General features: G+C 35.9%; 4 protein-coding genes across 5 annotated transcripts in view; 2 read left to right on the top strand and 2 right to left on the bottom strand.

Moving 5' to 3' along the window:
* Window positions 1-357: 357 nt before the first annotated feature.
* LOC111491588 (pentatricopeptide repeat-containing protein At4g18975, chloroplastic) lies at window positions 358-2,881 on the bottom strand. Of its 2 annotated transcripts, XM_023140566.1 has the most exons (7): window positions 2,806-2,881; window positions 2,591-2,743; window positions 2,399-2,505; window positions 2,210-2,309; window positions 1,983-2,126; window positions 936-1,148; window positions 358-830 (listed from the first exon to the last, which is right to left on the bottom strand). In XM_023140566.1, exons 2-7 carry the CDS (start codon window positions 2,639-2,641, stop codon window positions 630-632), a joined length of 816 nt encoding a protein of 271 aa, XP_022996334.1. In that variant the 5' UTR covers window positions 2,642-2,743; window positions 2,806-2,881; the 3' UTR covers window positions 358-629. The 2 variants fall into 2 exon arrangements, with proteins under 2 accessions (XP_022996334.1, XP_022996325.1); XM_023140557.1 differs by having other exon boundaries at window positions 2,591-2,875.
* Window positions 2,882-4,273: 1,392 nt separating this feature from the next.
* On the bottom strand, window positions 4,274-5,289 carry LOC111491878 (thioredoxin H-type-like). The gene is made up of 3 exons (XM_023140955.1): window positions 4,861-5,289; window positions 4,663-4,788; window positions 4,274-4,578 (listed from the first exon to the last, which is right to left on the bottom strand). Exons 1-3 carry the CDS (start codon window positions 4,945-4,947, stop codon window positions 4,447-4,449), a joined length of 345 nt encoding a protein of 114 aa, XP_022996723.1. The 5' UTR covers window positions 4,948-5,289; the 3' UTR covers window positions 4,274-4,446.
* Window positions 5,290-12,642: 7,353 nt separating this feature from the next.
* On the top strand, window positions 12,643-14,296 carry LOC111491108 (7-deoxyloganetic acid glucosyltransferase-like). Its single transcript, XM_023139864.1, has 2 exons — window positions 12,643-13,164; window positions 13,245-14,296. Exons 1-2 carry the CDS (start codon window positions 12,657-12,659, stop codon window positions 14,177-14,179), a joined length of 1,443 nt encoding a protein of 480 aa, XP_022995632.1. The 5' UTR covers window positions 12,643-12,656; the 3' UTR covers window positions 14,180-14,296.
* Window positions 14,297-14,702: 406 nt separating this feature from the next.
* LOC111491114 (7-deoxyloganetic acid glucosyltransferase-like) overlaps window positions 14,703-17,043 on the top strand; it is a 4,203-nt gene continuing 1,862 nt past the window's right edge. Inside the window, exon 1 of the mRNA XM_023139877.1 lies at window positions 14,703-14,938. Coding sequence (XP_022995645.1) covers window positions 14,731-14,938 — 208 coding nt within the window. The 5' untranslated portion in view covers window positions 14,703-14,730. The remainder of the gene's footprint in view (window positions 14,939-17,043) is intronic.

The following is a 17,043-nucleotide window of genomic DNA, read 5'->3' as shown; positions in this document are numbered from 1 at the left end:
CTGGACGATGTGCCGGCGATGAGGCTGAGCCTTGAAAGGGGGTGGGCACAAGGCAATGCGCCAGCAAGGACGCTTGGCCCTGAAGAGGGGTGGATTGAGGAGTCCCACGTCGATTAGAGAAGGAAACGAATGTTAGCGAGGACGCTGGGCCCCGTAAAATGGTTGAGGAGGAGAACGAAACATTTTTTATAAGGGTGTGGAAACCTCTTCCTAGCAAACGCGTTTTAGAAACCTTGAAGGGAAGCTCGAAAGGGAAAGCCCAAAGAGGACAACATTTGCTAGCGGTGGGCTTGTGCTCTTACAATACCTCAAGCTAAAAGAGAACCATGGTTCTAGAAAACAAACTTGCTCCAAACGTGATAGATAAATTCCTTGATTAACATATACACTACCTTTTTCATATCATATTAATATATTACAGTGTTTGCATTATCTCTGTTACTACTGCTAAGATGTTCAAATAGAACAGAGGAGAAAAATAGACTGCAAATTAACTTCCAGACTGCCAATAGAACGCATATAATTAACGGCAATTGGTAGATAAATACCTTGTGAGCTAATCCATGTTGAAGTTCAGGAGTCTCTGCCCTTCAATAGTTTGAGCCACAAATCTTTTCTTTCAGTTTGGTTCATTTATCATCTTCATCCCATCCATCTCTTCTCACTCTAACCCTCTCACTCTTGAAATGTATGTATTTCCATTTGCAGCCATATCTTTTATAGACCGTTTTCCCGTTTTCTTCTTGACCTAGTTTTCGAAAGGCGTGGGCTACTCTTCTAACTGTGTCTTCATCTGGCCTTACTCCCAACTCCTCCATGTCTGCAAATATCTGTACCAAGAGATGGAAAAAATTGAAGCAGGTCATTGATATGGTATGAAGAGAAGATTGCATAGGGTGGTACAAGCGAGATGTGAGAGTCCCCATTCCCAATACCTCAATAATCTTATCTTGCAAGTCATGATGGTCATACAAAGCGATCATCCTAGAAAACAGTCGTTTAGAGATGGAACGAGTATGTGCATGCAAAATCATGTTCCATAAAGATTCGGCCTCATCCACCCTCTTGTCCATATCAAATGCCAGAAGAAGAGTGTCATAGGTACCCATTGTGGCACCTTGACCCTTGCTTAGCATCCACTTTGCCACCTGAGTAATAAGAAGCATTGATTGTATACAGAAACCTCTTCATAAATATTTATAAGCTCAAACTTTACAACGGAAAAGGAAGAACTTTAAGCAACCAACATAGGCAAAAGACAACAGATTTTCTTCTTCCAACCTTTCTTGTTAATCTGAGATTATCTTTTTAAATTTGAATCTTCCCTAATCGAAGGGTTCCAACGTCAACCCCTCCACCCATTCAAACCAGTGAGAACCCCCACTCAGGTCACGAGCCCATGTTACCGAACTAGGCTAATCAGAGATGATCCTTTCACATGCCAATCGCACAAGTAATTTGCAAGTCCAACACTGAGGTTTCCAATGCCAGAAGTAGTTCGGTGTTATATTTCGACAAACATTTTTCTCAAAGATAAGAACTCATTGTTGTTTCATCATTCCCAATTATGGAACCAACAACCATGAGTTCTCTGTCCATAAAGCTAAATCTAAAACAGGAATAATAAAATTTGATGTATCAACCACATCCGAAGTGTTGTCTTGTTTCTTGAGTCATATTTTAAGCACAAAGAAGTCTAAATGACCAAGTTTCAAGATCAAACTTCAATATAAAAACTGAACAAACCACAACTTATCAAATAAGTGCAAAACTAACAATCGGACATTCCAACACTTGTTGGACACATATCGAACACTTGTTAGCACAATAGCTATGAGCTAGATGTCACAACCCCGTGACACTAGACACTAATTGTACAAAGACAATATAAGTCCAACATTTTGTAAGACAAACAATTATTAAGTATATTAAATACATACATAAAAATTTAGGACAATGAGTAGGAGTATACTTATTCATACTTGAATGACACGCTTCCATTGACTTCTCTTCCTCAGTATTCTTAAAGCTTTAGAAGCTGCAATCAATGGAAACTCCGTCTCCCAAGCTATCCACTTATTCAATTCTCCATATACAGCTTCTTTCTCATTGGGGCATTGGGAAACCTACAAGATGTTAAATATTCCCATTGTTTCCTCTCAATATTAGAAAGGCACTAAGAGAGAAGATTCAACGAAATGCAGCTTACAATTCTAACAAGATTCAGAGCTTTTTGGCCAGAGCCAGCAGAATCTCTTTTCTTCCATAAATGGTGGGCCTCCTTCCCAACCTTCTTCTTAACAATACGTCTATATTTAATCAAAGCAACATCAAAATCAAAGTTATGGAGTTGAAAGCAAAATCAGAAAGCAATATTAGAGAAGAAAAACAAGAACACCTCTCAGCTGTGGTGGAACTTGTAAGCGACTGCGCAGCTTGCTTGTGGACACACTTGACACTGGCAGCTCTAAATGCCAATTTGTTGTAATTGTAAATGCAAACTTTCTTCAAGGGAAAGGGGAAAATTATGGGATTAAACATTTAGATATTGTTGAAACGAGATTGGCGAAGTTGGAAGTTTCCTGCTTACCTTCGGCACGAGGGCATCGAACCCAGTTGAGCTTCCACGGTAAGCAAGCATCAGATTTTTCAAATTTCAGCGCTTAACGTATTGGGTATTAAGTATAATAAAGAAATTGAGCTATGGCCGAAGGGGTTGATTCATTCAGGATAAAGAAGGGCTCTACGGCTGAGAACATATGCGAAACAACAACAGGAATTAAACAAAGCGCACCGAAACTCTACCTGCAGCTGCAGAAGCTTTGGATGATGATCGTTCTTTGGGGAACGAACGAAACGGAAAAATGGAGCTAGCGGGTAGTGCCTTATCTTAGAGACAACCCAGGGAGAATTGGGCTGATTTAATTGAAGAAGGACCATGAATTGAGCTGATTCAATTGTATTGGGGCTCGATTTGAATGTTCTTTACAAATGACCTGTCCATGTATTTGTCAATCTCCGGGCTCAAAATATGTAGGCCTAAACTTCAAATAGTCCAACTTCATGCTCTTCATGATCAACTTTAACTATTTCTTTTGGTAGTAAATATTATTAGCTTTAGTCCATTATCTAGCGTTATCAACCTCACATTTTTAAAAGGAGTCTATTATAGAGAGGGTCTAACCCTTTTTCCACCGATGTCTTGTATCATTTAGTGACTGGCTCTAATATCGATTGTAATGGCCTAAAATCCACCGCTAACCGATACTATCTGCTTTAGCCCTCGACTTATGGTTTTAAACACATGTCTATAAAAGAAAGAAAAATAAAACATTTTTTTTGTAAACATTTAAACGTAGTTGTGTTTATAAAAATCACTCTTGAAATTAAAATAGTAATAATATTTTAATAATTAGCTCAAGATCTTATTAAACATTTAAATCGTAGTTGTGTTTATTGAGATATTACATATTAATTAGAAACTTTATTACATCAAACATAAATGTTTAGGAAGGTTTTTATTGTTTCATAAAGATTGAAGCTTCATGAATTTATCTACGGAACCACGACTCTCTACAATGACATTATAGAATATTGTTTATACCAATTTTACTAATTTATAAGTTTACTAATTTTCAGTGTTGGGGCAGTTGAAGAATGTGAACTGTTCATGGCATTTTAACATTAAAAGGCATCGATTCCTGTCTGTTTTTTGTTCGTCCCATGAATGTGGGTTTTGTCTTTAACTTATTTGTTTCTACTTTATTACAACCATATTGTTGTTCATTTTCACGTGCGGTTGACGTTGCCTACATGTAGAAACGCTGTAATTTTCTTCACCTTTCTATCTACCAAAGCATGAATAAATAAACATGAATTTCATCAATATTGTATATCACAATCACAAGAGCAGGGATTGTTTCTCCAGGTAATATTATATATGGACGCGTCCACTCCGAGTTTTCTATTATTATTATTATTATTATTATTTTGTTGGTTTTCGGTAGCATCAGCATGCACTAACTATAACGTATACAAGTTCATCTGGTGGATTTGTATCGTATATGGGTTGAATTCATAATTGATAAATATATTGTCACAATCTTTTCAGATTTGTGGTTTCTATTCCAATCCCATATTGCAATGTTATTTAATGGCTAGAAGACTACGAAAATTCTTTTCTAGCATTCCACATTCAGAATTCTTAATTATAATAAATTTTTTGAATATATTCTCTGCCTTAATTAAATATCAAACCCGTGTTTATAGTTGTTTTGGAAGAAAAAAAGATTTATTAATCCAGAGAGGGTTGGTTGATAGCCATGACAAAGATTCACTGACCATCTCCATAGAACATAAACGTGTAAATATGTTGCACAACGTTTCATGTTTCTTTGCAGCATTGTTGTTTATTTACGAAAGCAAACTCTGATGAAAAGACCAGCTTCATGCGCTATGTTTAGACACGATGTTGAGCAATACATCTTTCTTTGCGCCCACGAACTTGTCCACCAACTGTCCGTTCTTGAAGAATTGAAACGATGGAAGGGCGCCCACTCCTAACTCATTGGCCACACTCTACAATGATAATCACAGTTATTGTCACGGTCGTTGCGTCCTAGAAGTAAGTGAATTTCTCAGATCAGAGAGTTTCGAACATACCATGAGTTTATCAACATCGACTTTCAAGAATGTCACGTTATTACACGATTTCTTTGCTAGCTCGTCGAGCACTGGTGCCATGGCACGACACGGGCGGCACCATGTTGCAGTGAAATTGACAACCAGCTGTTGAAAAGAATACTAGAATGAGATTTGTTGTATGCGTGGTGAAAAGAGAAAGGAAGGAAAAAAGTGTACCAGTTTGTTGTGTTGTTTGGCTTTGAGGAACTGTTGCTTCCATGAGCCAACTGTGGGGCAAGAAACCACTTTCCCCATGTCCGCCATTGCAGTCTTTTACAGAAGAAAAGGACAAGGAAAGGGAAAAGGAAGAAGAAATGGGAACTGTGTATTAAACTGAATGGAGAGTTGAGAGCTGAGAGGGTGAATTTATAGGAGTTGAAGAGGAGGGGAAATTAAGAAATAGCGATGTGGGACTCGAGAATTTCAGGACCACGCAGCTCTGGAAAGCATCATTCGCCAGTTTCGTAGTTTATGTATAAATATTTCAAATGCTTTACTCGTTTCCCCATTTTTTTATACATTGAATGGGTATTGTTTGTTTGACTTCTTTTATGTATTTCAAAGTGTTCTTCACCTTTATAAAGAAAGAGAAAGAATATGTCCCTTCTCTCTTTAATCTTCTTCTGTTTGCTTCCCCTCTACTCTGGCTAAAGAATATTTCGATACATTCTTTATAAAGGTGTAAAAACCATTCGTTAGTTAGCCGATGCATCTTAAAACTTTCAAAAGAAGCTTAGAAGAAGAATCCAAATAGAACCATATTTTGATAGTAATGAATTTAGACTATTACAAATGATATCAAAATCAGACATCGAACTCAAGAGGGTGAATGAGATCCCAAGAAAGATAAATATGTCACGCTGGAATTTAAAGAAGGTAGATGGTGAGATGTGAAAGAAGAGCGTATGTGGTGGACTCTAAAGGATTGGGTTACAACCAAACTCTTGTTGATGTTTACAAAGCTATAGACATTGCAGAAGACACCGACAGGACTCATTTTGGAGGGTTCATTAAACACCATTCATATATGAAACGATCCAAACATGGAAATTGAAATGGATGAATTGCAGGAAACGATCGGTTGCGTTTCTGGCATTTAAAAGCAAGGAACAGAGTGTTGCGGTGGTTGTCGATGGATTTGGAGCGACTCTGAAGAATAGTGGAGGCCCAGTAGATTGTTGGAAGTTAATAACGTTTCATTTTGGCCTACACTGTGACCCTTTATTGCTTCCAAGAAGGTGTGTGTAATAAGGGGCAGAATGATGGGGAAACGTGGCCTCCCATGCCTCTCACTAATGGAAGACTTTCCTCCTCCCAAAAACGTGATCATTTCTTTTCAAACACTCCCAGACATGCACCAAATTTGTCACACCCCCACCATATTATAAAATATTTATTCAAATAATTAACCCTTGCTTTTCATCATATGTTCAATTTTTGCATTTTAATCATAAAGTTTAGGCATTTCAACAACATGGGTCCAAACCTTCCTTAACCTACATAAAATATTTCAAGACATGAACCACCCAAAAACAAAATCATATTCGTCGTCGTCCTTGAAGCTCCTTTGTGTGCTTTGATAATGAGACATCTTCATTGAAATAACTTAAGTTCACCGCTAATAGATATTGTTCATTTTAGTCCATTATGTATCACTGTTAGTTTTATGATTTAAAAAAGCGTCTATTAGGAAGAGGTTTCACATTTTAACTAACGTGAGATTTTACATTCATCTTTCAAATAATATTCTATTATAAAAGTTCATGAAAAATTAGGGTTTCATGAACTTCTCGTACATTACAAACTCAAATAAACACAGAAATCTGCGGAGTGAAAAAGTTATTGTTAGATGGGACGTTAACGAAAGGAGAGTTTACCCGTAAATTATTGAAGATAAAGGAGAGCGTAATGAAAGGTGTGGAGGGCATGTGAGAAAAGGGATCAAAATGGGAAGGAGAAGAGCCCATATCACATTTGAGAGTTGGGGGGTCAAGTGCTTTAGAACATAAGAAAATACCCTTTCTTTTTCTTTGCCTTTTGCACCTCTTTATGGTATTGGATTCCCTTTGCCTTTTGCTCTCTCAAAATTTTAAAGAACTTTAAAATTTTCTATTTTTTTTTTTTAATTCATAATTCATTACTTGTAATAACAACATAGTATGAAAAAAAATTAAAATTTTGTGTTTATAATTTGATAAATACAAATCTCATTACTCGACCGACCAAACACTTTTAGGTTAAGAAATCAGATCTAGATCTCGACTCGTCCAATTTAAAAAACAAACATACAAATCTATATCAAAAAAGGTAAGCAGTGGAAGAGAAGGGGGGAACGTACTTGAGATGCAAAAGCTTTGATGGGGTTGCCGGAAAGTTTGGGATGGGGGGAGCGGCGAGACGGCGGAGTGCGGTGGAGGGTAAAGGGGGTTGAAATTAAAGGAACTACCTAAAGGAGGAATCCGAAGGGATAGCATGATCCAAAATTATATGTAGAAGAAGCTGTAAGTATATATGTGTGTATGTATATATATATATNTTTATGTATATATATATATATATTTATATGTACATTTAATAAATATGAAACATACGCTAGAGATTAAATTTTCAAATATTTTTTCAATGGTTTGTCTTATACATTAATAAGTTTAATTTATGTAATTATGAAACGTTTAGATAGTTTATGTATGATTATGTTAAAAATAATAATATATTTTTAAAAAAAATGAGGTTTTTGTATTTTTAAAAATAAAATTAATTTGTGAAAGGGGATGTATATGTGGTCCAATAACTTGTGTGTGTTGGTTTGATAGTTTGTGATAAGGGCAAAAACACATTCCCCTCATAGTACACCTTTTTGGTTCATCCAAAGTTATAGTTGAAGAGACAGGTAGAATCTAACCAAACAAAATTACATCTATTTTTTATTTACTTCTTTTTAATATAGTTTTTATGAATTTTTTTATTGATTCTCAACTTAATTTATTTCAAAATCATTTAATTTGTTGGAGGCTCCTCTATTATCTAATATCTGTCATACATGTAATAATATAAGAGTGACTATGACATCACATCAATTCGTTTAATGATTTATGAATCGGTTTATATGTCTATATTATTGGATGAAAGTATTGTATCGGTTAATTTAGGAAATGATCATGAATTCGTAATGAAAGAATACTCTCTTCATTGGTATGAGACTGTTTGGGAAAGCTCGAAGCAAAGCCACGAGAGCTTGCGCTTAAAGTGGACAATATCATATTATTGTGGAGAGTTCAAAGTGTGCGTGCAAAGATGTGGGAGGAGGGAGAAGAACGAGGTGGCCAACATGGGGGCGACAAAGAAGGGGCGGATGGGGTTGATGGGGGGTTTTGAAAGCTTCCTCCATAATGCAGAATGGTGGGTAGCTTATAAATGGTGCACATGGAAAGGTACCCCCTCACCCGCTACCACCCTAATCTTAGCTCTGCTCATGCTCATGCTCATTTTTTCTATCGCCTTTGAAAAAGACTCGATTTTTATGATGCCCTTTTAGAATTACTCGGAGTTCAAACCCAGAAATGTGGGGATTGGTGGTGGGAGGGATGAGTTTTCACTGTCACAAACACAGTTCCAAAAGAAGAAGCTTGAATCAGGAGCGTTGGATTGGTGGGGCATAGGGTGAAGAATCCTATGAGGGGTTTCTTCTTCTTCTTCTTCTTCTTCTTCTTGTTGTCGTCGTTCTTGAGAGATCATGATGTATGGTGCTAGATCTTGTCCACACTAGTGAAGCAAATTGGACCACGAACCCAGAGTGCAGGCTTTTGCAAACAAATGGGTGCTATTCTATTAACACCCCACACCCCCACAATACCCCACATAATATAATAATGCAATATCAACCCAAACAAACCAAGTGGGGTCAGTTTTGTGGTTGCCTTATACTGCACCTGTGCTCATCAGGAACCAAACCCAGGGTGGGTTTGGTTTTTGCTCTCATTATTGGCCCATTCATGTTCCTCATTTTCCGGACAAATTGTGTTATTTCTTCTCAGGCCTTGTAACCCAATTGGTGGTGCATAAAGGACCATCAATCTTTGCACCTCCCACTACCCCCTTTCTCTTTCCATCTTTCCTTTTATCTCCTTTTATCTCCAAGGCTCAAAATGATGTTTTCTATAATTTTATGGTTAGAACATCAAGATCAATCCTAAAATCATATCTCCCGAGTCCAAATTTTCTCACTTTTCAATACTCGTATAGCGAAGATATTTGAATTGAGACAAGAATTCAAATCATACATCTATCCATGCTAATATTAATGTATGATTAAGTGATTGAACAATTGTTGATTTAGTGGACCAGTGTACAACGATAAAAGACAATTAATTCGAGTGGTACACCTTTAATATTTAGATGTAGGACATTTAGACCACAACTTATATTGGTTGGGTGCATCGTCCTGAGTTAGTCGCGGAGTTTGTTAATATTGGACTAGTTGCTACCATGCTCCAATATTCATACCTTTCATCTACTCCCAATTAATACATTTTGCCCCTATACTTAAAAATTTGTAAGAATTAAAGTCCTCAAAATTTTGGATTTCGCAACTTGGTCCATATAGTTTAAAGTTTGTAATGATTGAACCTTACCGAACAAAAAAAAACTCGTGAAGGTGAAAAGTGAACTTTTATTAGATCATATAATTGTGTCCCTTTAACATATAAATGCATGTGGTCCTTGAGTGATCTGTCCGTCAAAATATAAAAATATTAATATTAAATCATTCATAATAAAATAGATGACGATGACAATGAATATCCAACCACAAATGAAAATGATAGGAAAAAACTTAAATGATAAACCTTAAGTTATATTCTTCATCGGAGTCTCCATCTATCATGTCAACTGAGAGAACATATAGACAGACATGCAATATCAATAATTGTTACTACAAAACTTGTTCAATCCACCCCATTTAACACCTTAATGGATATGACTTACACGTGTTCACATAACTCATAATTTACCATTGAAGCGGTTATATTTTTTTTCCATTTAGATTTGGATTTATTTAAATATTTGAAAGATCGAAAATTGGAATGGGTTGATGGGTTGAGATTTTTTTTTTTACTATTCCACGAGACCAATTTGAAAATAGGGTTGTGAACTCTATTTGTGTTCGCTCGAGTCACAAATGTTTCGAATTTGGTTGATTTTTCCCACCCAATTCAATAGGTAACCTCGGATGAAACACCCAAAGCATGTTCAAATCTGAAAGAGGTAGTGAAGCCATAAGGGAGGAGGAGGGGGAGGGGGGACTCTCCCTGTTAAAGGACAAGTCAATTGAATCAATCCCATACAAGGACACCCTCCCCTACCCCACAAGCCTGCTTCAACCCCACCTCACTTAATTTGATTTTGGACGAAATAAAGCAGCAAGGAAGTCATCAAAAATTCAATCTTTACAGAAACCCATTAAGAACACATGCGGATCCGAGTGTGACCTCAAAATGGATATCTGCTTTGCTTTGATTGCCATCAGGAAAGCATATGCGCGCGGGACATTCCGTGGCGGCCCTGTTGCACAAAATAATAATAAAGCTTCGGCCTCTGGCCCTCTGCATGAACACCCTTAGTGGGCCTCTTGAAACTTCATCTAGCCCAATTCGGAGGCTTTGAAATCCAAAAACACACCCCAAATATTACAATAAATGAAAATAACACTAAATGGAAAGATACCTATAGTAAAAAATGCAAATATCTAGATATTTGCCTTATAATAAAAGATCCGACGTACAATATGTATTGTTCTACCAGAGCTTCGACTACCGTGGAGATGTCCTTTATGTTCCTCCAATGTCATCTTTCAGTTCCTCATCTCATTCAAGACCGACCGCCACCTAATTTTTTTTAAGACAATAGGCCTATATATAACATCAATATAGTTGCTCATTTAAAAATATATTGATTTTTTTATTAGGTTAAATTAACAAAAATACACCTATCTCAAAAATATTTTAAAAGTTTAATAATATTTTAATTTTTTTTTTAATTCTCAAAAAGATTCTTATTTAGTTTCATATATTTGAGCTTTTAATACTATTTTTAAAATATCTCATTAATACTATTTAAAATTTTTAAAAAGTTAAAAAATACACTTACAATTAATATTATATTTTAAACAATGCATATAAAATTTTAAAAATAATATTAGCACCCTCTAACTTAAAAAAAATAATATATAATTATTTCCATCGATATAAGGATAGTAATAGTCTATCAAGAACTCGAAGATTATCACCAAACTTTCTAATATTACTTTTGAAAGTTCATGATAATTTCGAAACATAATATTATTTTGAACTTTTAAAAAAAGTATAATGGTGTTTTTGAAGCTTTTATGAAATTTTTTAAAAAGTTTTAAGAATATTTTGAAATAAAATATTAACCGTTTTGTTAAATGAAGGTAAGGTTATTTTTTAAGAATATTTTGAAATAAAATATTAACCGTTTTGTTAGAGGGAATATAAAATTTAAATTATTTTTATCCATTTAAAAACGGGAGTCATGTTTTATATTTATTTGAAAATCCTCTCATTTAAATACTTTTGTCTTCAAATATATAAAACAATGAAAAAAAAAAAGTAAATTATTCTTATTTCTTTTTGTTTTTTGTCTTAATTTATTCTTTAAATTTTTTCTAGATATCAAATATAAATAAAACGAATACAAATATTTTAAAATTTAGTAAATTATTTTTTAAAAAATCATTACAAAAAACTGTAATTCTAATAAAACAGGAAATAGATGTACTCTTTATTTTTAATTTTGTGCATCCTTATATTTTTTTGATTATTAAATAAATTAATATGATATATTAAATTGGTGACATAAAAATTAGAGTAGGAAAGTAATTGAAGATCCTTAAAAGTTTTAGATACTTTAACTGTCACAGCTTACGAATAATGGAATATTCGTAATAATCTTTTTTTTATCTCTGTCACATTTTTCACCTTCGAAAAAATTATAAGTTATTCCTTGTTTTTTTCGATGGAATGAAATTTTTTTGTATTCTTAAAAATTGATGCGTTTTTTCATTTACTCTTTTACTTTTTTTTTTAATGTTGTTTTATGTTTGTTTTTCCTTTTTTTTTTTAATTTAATTTTTATAAAATAAATTTAAATTAAATTTATAATTTGTTCCAATATATTAAAAACAATTATATTATTTATTATAGTACAATAAATTATTGTTATATTATAAATTAATATGATTAATCACGGTTTGACTTGCTTAAATCCTTTATACGGGTAATCTAATTATTTATTTATTTAAATTATTTAAAAAAATAATAATTAATTAGTTGCTTAATAATAAAAAAAATTAAACTTATTCAAGTTTATATATTTTAAATATTATAGTAAAAATTTAGAGTAAGAACATTATTTCACAATTTAAAATCAATTAATTTATATAAACGTCTTACTTATATAAAATAAATGCAAATAACATTGTAAAAACAAAATAAATTGTTAATAACTATATTAAATTAATTGTTTTATGTGAATTTATTTTTACCAAAATTTGTTTGGTGATATAAATTCAAAACATATTATTCATAATAATAGTAGTTAATAAGGAAAATTCAAGTAGTTTTATTATTTAAATAATAATTTAATAAAATAAAATAAAATTACTAACCACCATTAATTATCTAAAGTTAAATAGTTTATAATAAAAATGTGACTTTTATTTATTTGTATGAAATTTTGATATTAATTTTCATGTTATTCTGAAGCATTCTATTCTTATTATTGAGGCATCTTACAGCTATTTAATTAATCCTATTCATTCGGGGCATCTTATTCCTCCTATTAAAGTCAATCTTAAACCAAGCTCTCAACAAAACTACCCTTAGTCAACCAAACAAAAAGAAAAAAAAAACATTATTTAAATCAAATTTGGTGTTTTGAGTAATCACATAAACACGATGGAAGGGGAATCACAGACACAAATTCCCCACGTTCTAATCTTTCCACTGCCATTTCAAGGCCATATCAACCCCATGCTCAAGCTCGCCGAGCTTCTTTTACTCGCCGGCATCAACGTCACTTTCCTCAACACGCCTCACTCCCACCGCCAGCTCACTCTCCACTCCGATGTCCTCCTCCGCTTCTCCCGCTTTCCCGCCTTCCGCTTCCGAACCATCACCGACGGACTTCCCCCGGACCACCCTCGGACCTTCGACTTCTTCCCCGACATCATCGCCTCCTTCGAAACCGTCACCAAGCCCATTCTCAGAGACTTTCTCATTTCCGGCCATTTTGGGTCCGATCTCACTTGCGCTATACTCGATGGGCTCTTTAAGTTTCTTGTTGATGCGGACGATGCTGAAATTAAGATACCCATTTTTGGTTTCCGTCTACTCAGTGCTTGCTCTGTTTGGACTTATTTTTGTGTTCATGATCTCATTCAAGATGGACAGCTTCCTATTCGAGGTTTCTTCTTCGACCCATTGCGAATTGGAAATAAATGTTTATTTGTTTCTTCTATTCTATTTTATGTGTTGAAATTACAGGAGAGGAAGACATGGATAGAGTGTTGACAAACGTACCAGGAATGGAAAATGTTCTGAGATGCAGAGACCTCCCAAGTGCCTGTCGGGTCACAGACACGAACGACTCTATTCTGCAATTCAATATCAAACAAACCCAACGAAGCTCCGAATTTCACTCTGTTATATTCAACTCCTTCGAAGATTTGGAAGGACCCATTCTCGAAAAGATTCGAACTCTGTGTCCCAATCTCTACGCCATTGGACCCCTTCACGCCCTTCTCAAAGCCGAACTCCCCAATGGAACAGAGTGTTTGAACAATCTGTGGGATGTCGACCGGAGCTGTTTGAAATGGCTGGACAATCAGCCGCCGGGATCCGTGATTTATGTCAGTTTTGGAAGCATTACGGTAATGGGAGAGGAGAAGTTCATGGAGTTTTGGCATGGGTTGGTGGATAGTGGGAGGAATTTTTTGTGGGTTATAAGGCCTGACCTGGTGAGGGGCAAAAATGGGGATGTTGAAATTCCGGCGGAGTTGGAGGAGGGGACGAGAAAGAGAGGGTACACGGTGGGTTGGGCGCCGCAAGAGGAAGTGCTTGGCCACGAAGCCGTTGGAGGGTTTTTGACGCACAGTGGTTGGAACTCCACTTTGGAGAGCGTGGTAGCGGGGAAGCCAATGATCTGTTGGTCTTATATTTCGGATCAGCAGGTGAACAGTAGATTTGTGAGCAATGTGTGGAAATTGGGGTTGGATATGAAGGATGTGTGCGATAGAGGAACCGTGGCGAAAATGGTGAACGAGCTTATGGTGGATAGAAAAGAGGAATTCATGAGATCCGCGGCTGCAATGGCTAATTTGGCTAAACGAAGTGCGCGCCCTGGTGGATCGTCGTATGCTGACTTTCACCGTCTCGTCCAAGACATTACAACTCTGAGTCAACTAAAGAGACACCACTAGTGGGCTTCAACAGAATTTGGTTCAAATTTGGTGCAGTTTTCTTGGGGAAAGGTTTGTTTAACTATCTTGTACGTGTGTGTCACTTTGAATGTTTAAATAAAGTTTAAATTTAGTTTATGTTTTCATTCATGCATGCTAAATAAATCGCGGAGGAGGTTAATGATTTGTGTTCAAAAATAGAATAGTCTGGGTGTGATAAGAAATCATTACAAGAGAAGTAAAATTCGAATTACGTTACTATCGAATATCTTATGTAAGAACATTTAATCATTGTTATATCTAGAAATAATATATATAAAAAAAAAAAATCCATTTATTTCCATCATTGTTATTTATTTATTTCCTTGAGAAAGCTTATCAAAATTTGAATTCTCAATTCCATGGCCCCCACTTATTTGTTGTTTTCACCAACGAGACAAGGAAAAGATACCAAATGAAAAGTTGCATTTTTCTTTTATGTAAAAATTTAAAAATCTTTTAAAAAGTATTTAATAAATTTTAAATTACTGAATTTTGAATTTTGTATCACACACTCGCGTCATTGGATTTCCATGGAAGGAGAACCAGAAGCTCCCCACGTTCTTATCTTTCCCTTACCTTTTCAAGGTCACATCAACTCCATGCTCAAGCTCGCCGAGCTTCTTTCACGCGCCGGCATCACCGTCACTTTCCTCAACACGCCTCACTCCCACCGCCAACTCACTCACCACTCCGATGTCCTCCTCCGCTTCTCCCGCTTTCCCGCCTTCCGCTTCCGAACTGTTAAGGATATTTAGTAATAAATTATAGTTTACCATATATATTATATTTGATATTTTATTATAAGGCAAATATCTAATATTTGCCTTATTATCATAGGTATCTTTCCATTTATTGTTATTTTCATTTATTACTATTTCCATATCCTTGTAATTTATTTGATTATAAATAAGATAACTTTCACACCATTTAGGTGTGGTGGATTAATCAAACATTCACATGGTATCAGAGCCCTCTCGGTTTAACAACCCCGATCCTTTCTTTTCAATGGCTTTTGAATCCTTTAATCTTCTTTTCTCCACCACCCCTGCTGGTTTTGACGCCGCAGGGGCAGTCTTCATGGCTGCCGTAGTCGGAGCCAATTGATTACTCTTCGGCTCCACCCTATTGATCTCCAAATCACCTTTCGTCATACTCTGTACATACAACCTCACCTTTTCCAACCAAATTGGTTTTCCCCTTGGCCAATATAGTCTCTCTTATTTTCTTCCCAATCAACCTTCATCCTTCACATAAACCCTAACCTAAACCTATCAACCTTTTGCAGAGATTTACCTTCGGAATTTGGGTGCCGCACTGGCCTATTCGCCAACCAAGTTGCCGCCGCCCTTCCTGCCAAAATTGGCTTCTTCGCCCGATGAGGCGACTCTTCCGACTGTCCTTCTTGCCAAAATTGGCTCCTTCGCCCAATGTGGCGACTCTTCCGACTTCAACATTGTCTTTGTCCCTTGCTCTAGGTTTCCCCTTCTACTTCTTGGGGTTAGAAATATTCTCACCAGAGCCAAGACAGCATCGTCGCTAAGCGACAATCCCTCTTCATGGGTTAGACATATTCTCGCCGAAGCCAAGGCAGCATTGCCGCTGAGCGGCGATTCCTCTGCAATTTTCGATGGCCAAGAAAGTGTTTCTCTACGCCTCCTCTGAACCAGGTTGTTGACTTCTTCAAGAAAAGTGTTTCTCAACCTCTTTGAATTTTTCAGATTCAAGCTTCACGTTCGTTTAAATCCGACGCTTAGCTTGCGGTGGGGTGTTAAGGATATTTAGTAATAAATTATAGTTTACCATATATATTATATTTGATATTTTATTATAAGGCAAATATCTAATATTTGCCTTATTATCATAGGTATCTTTCCATTTATTGTTATTTTCATTTATTACTATTTCCATATCCTTGTAATTTATTTGATTATAAATAAGATAACTTTCACACCATTTAGGTGTGGTGGATTAATCAAACATTCACACGAACCATCACCGACGGCCTTCCCCCGGACCACCCTCGGACCTTCGACTTCTTCCCCGACATCATCGCCTCCTTCGAAACCGTCACCAAGCCCATTCTCAGAGACTTTCTCATTTCCGGCCATTTTGGGTCCGATCTCACTTGCGCTATACTCGATGGGCTCTTTAAGTTTCTTGTTGATGCGGACGATGCTGAAATTAAGATACCTGTTTTTGGTTTCCGTACTGTCAGTGCTTGTTCTATCTGGACTTATCTCTCTGTTCCTCATCTCATTCAAGATGGCCAGCTTCCTATTCGAGGTTCCTCATCTGTTTTGGTTATTAATTCTTGTTTAATTTATAATCACTTTCATTAATATTCTCATTCAATTTATAATCTTTGTTTAATTTCGATTCGTGGGGTGTGAGTGGCATCAATTTTGCTTCTGCTCCCACCGAAGCATTTTTGGGTGTGGCATTCAGCTATACCAAATGTTTATTTGTTTTCTAAATTCTGTTTTGTGTGGTTAGATGTTTGTAATTTATTTAAATTACAGGAGAGGAAGACATGGAGAGAATGATAACGAACGTACCAGGAATGGAAAATCTTCTGAGATGCAGAGACCTCCCAGGTTTCTGTCGGGTCACAGACATAAACGACTATCTTCTCCAATTCATTGTCGAACAAACCCAACGAAGCTACGAGTTTCACTCCCTCATATTGAACTCATTCCAAGATTTGGAAGGACCCATTCTCGAAAAGATTCGAACTTTGTGCCCAAATCTCTATGCCATCGGACCCCTTCACGCCCTTCTCAAAGCCAAATTCTCCAACGAAACAGAGTCTTTGAACAATCTGTGGGAGGTCGACCGGAGCTGTT

The sequence above is a fragment of the Cucurbita maxima genome, unplaced genomic scaffold, assembly GCF_002738345.1.
Source record: "Cucurbita maxima cultivar Rimu unplaced genomic scaffold, Cmax_1.0 Cma_Scf00001, whole genome shotgun sequence".
Taxonomy (NCBI): Eukaryota; Viridiplantae; Streptophyta; class Magnoliopsida; order Cucurbitales; family Cucurbitaceae; genus Cucurbita; species Cucurbita maxima.
The sequence above is the reverse complement of the archived record's forward strand: the minus strand, read 5'-3'. Positions and strand labels throughout refer to the sequence as shown.

Coding starts and splice junctions, on each gene's coding strand:
- LOC111491588 (XM_023140566.1), bottom strand. CDS start 2,641: ATGCTTGCTTACCGTGGAAGCTCAACTGGGTTCGATGCCCTCGTGCCG. Junction 2,310..2,398: donor AGTTCCACCACAGCTGAGAG/GTGTTCTTGTTT, acceptor GATTAAATATAG/ACGTATTGTTAAGAAGAAGG. Junction 1,149..1,982: donor AATGGAAGCGTGTCATTCAA/GTATGAATAAGT, acceptor CTTATTACTCAG/GTGGCAAAGTGGATGCTAAG.
- LOC111491878 (XM_023140955.1), bottom strand. CDS start 4,947: ATGGCGGACATGGGGAAAGTGGTTTCTTGCCCCACAGTTGGCTCATGG. Junction 4,789..4,860: donor CCAAACAACACAACAAACTG/GTACACTTTTTT, acceptor TCTTTTCAACAG/CTGGTTGTCAATTTCACTGC. Junction 4,579..4,662: donor TCGATGTTGATAAACTCATG/GTATGTTCGAAA, acceptor TTATCATTGTAG/AGTGTGGCCAATGAGTTAGG.
- LOC111491108 (XM_023139864.1), top strand. CDS start 12,657: ATGGAAGGGGAATCACAGACACAAATTCCCCACGTTCTAATCTTTCCA. Junction 13,165..13,244: donor TGGACAGCTTCCTATTCGAG/GTTTCTTCTTCG, acceptor TTGAAATTACAG/GAGAGGAAGACATGGATAGA.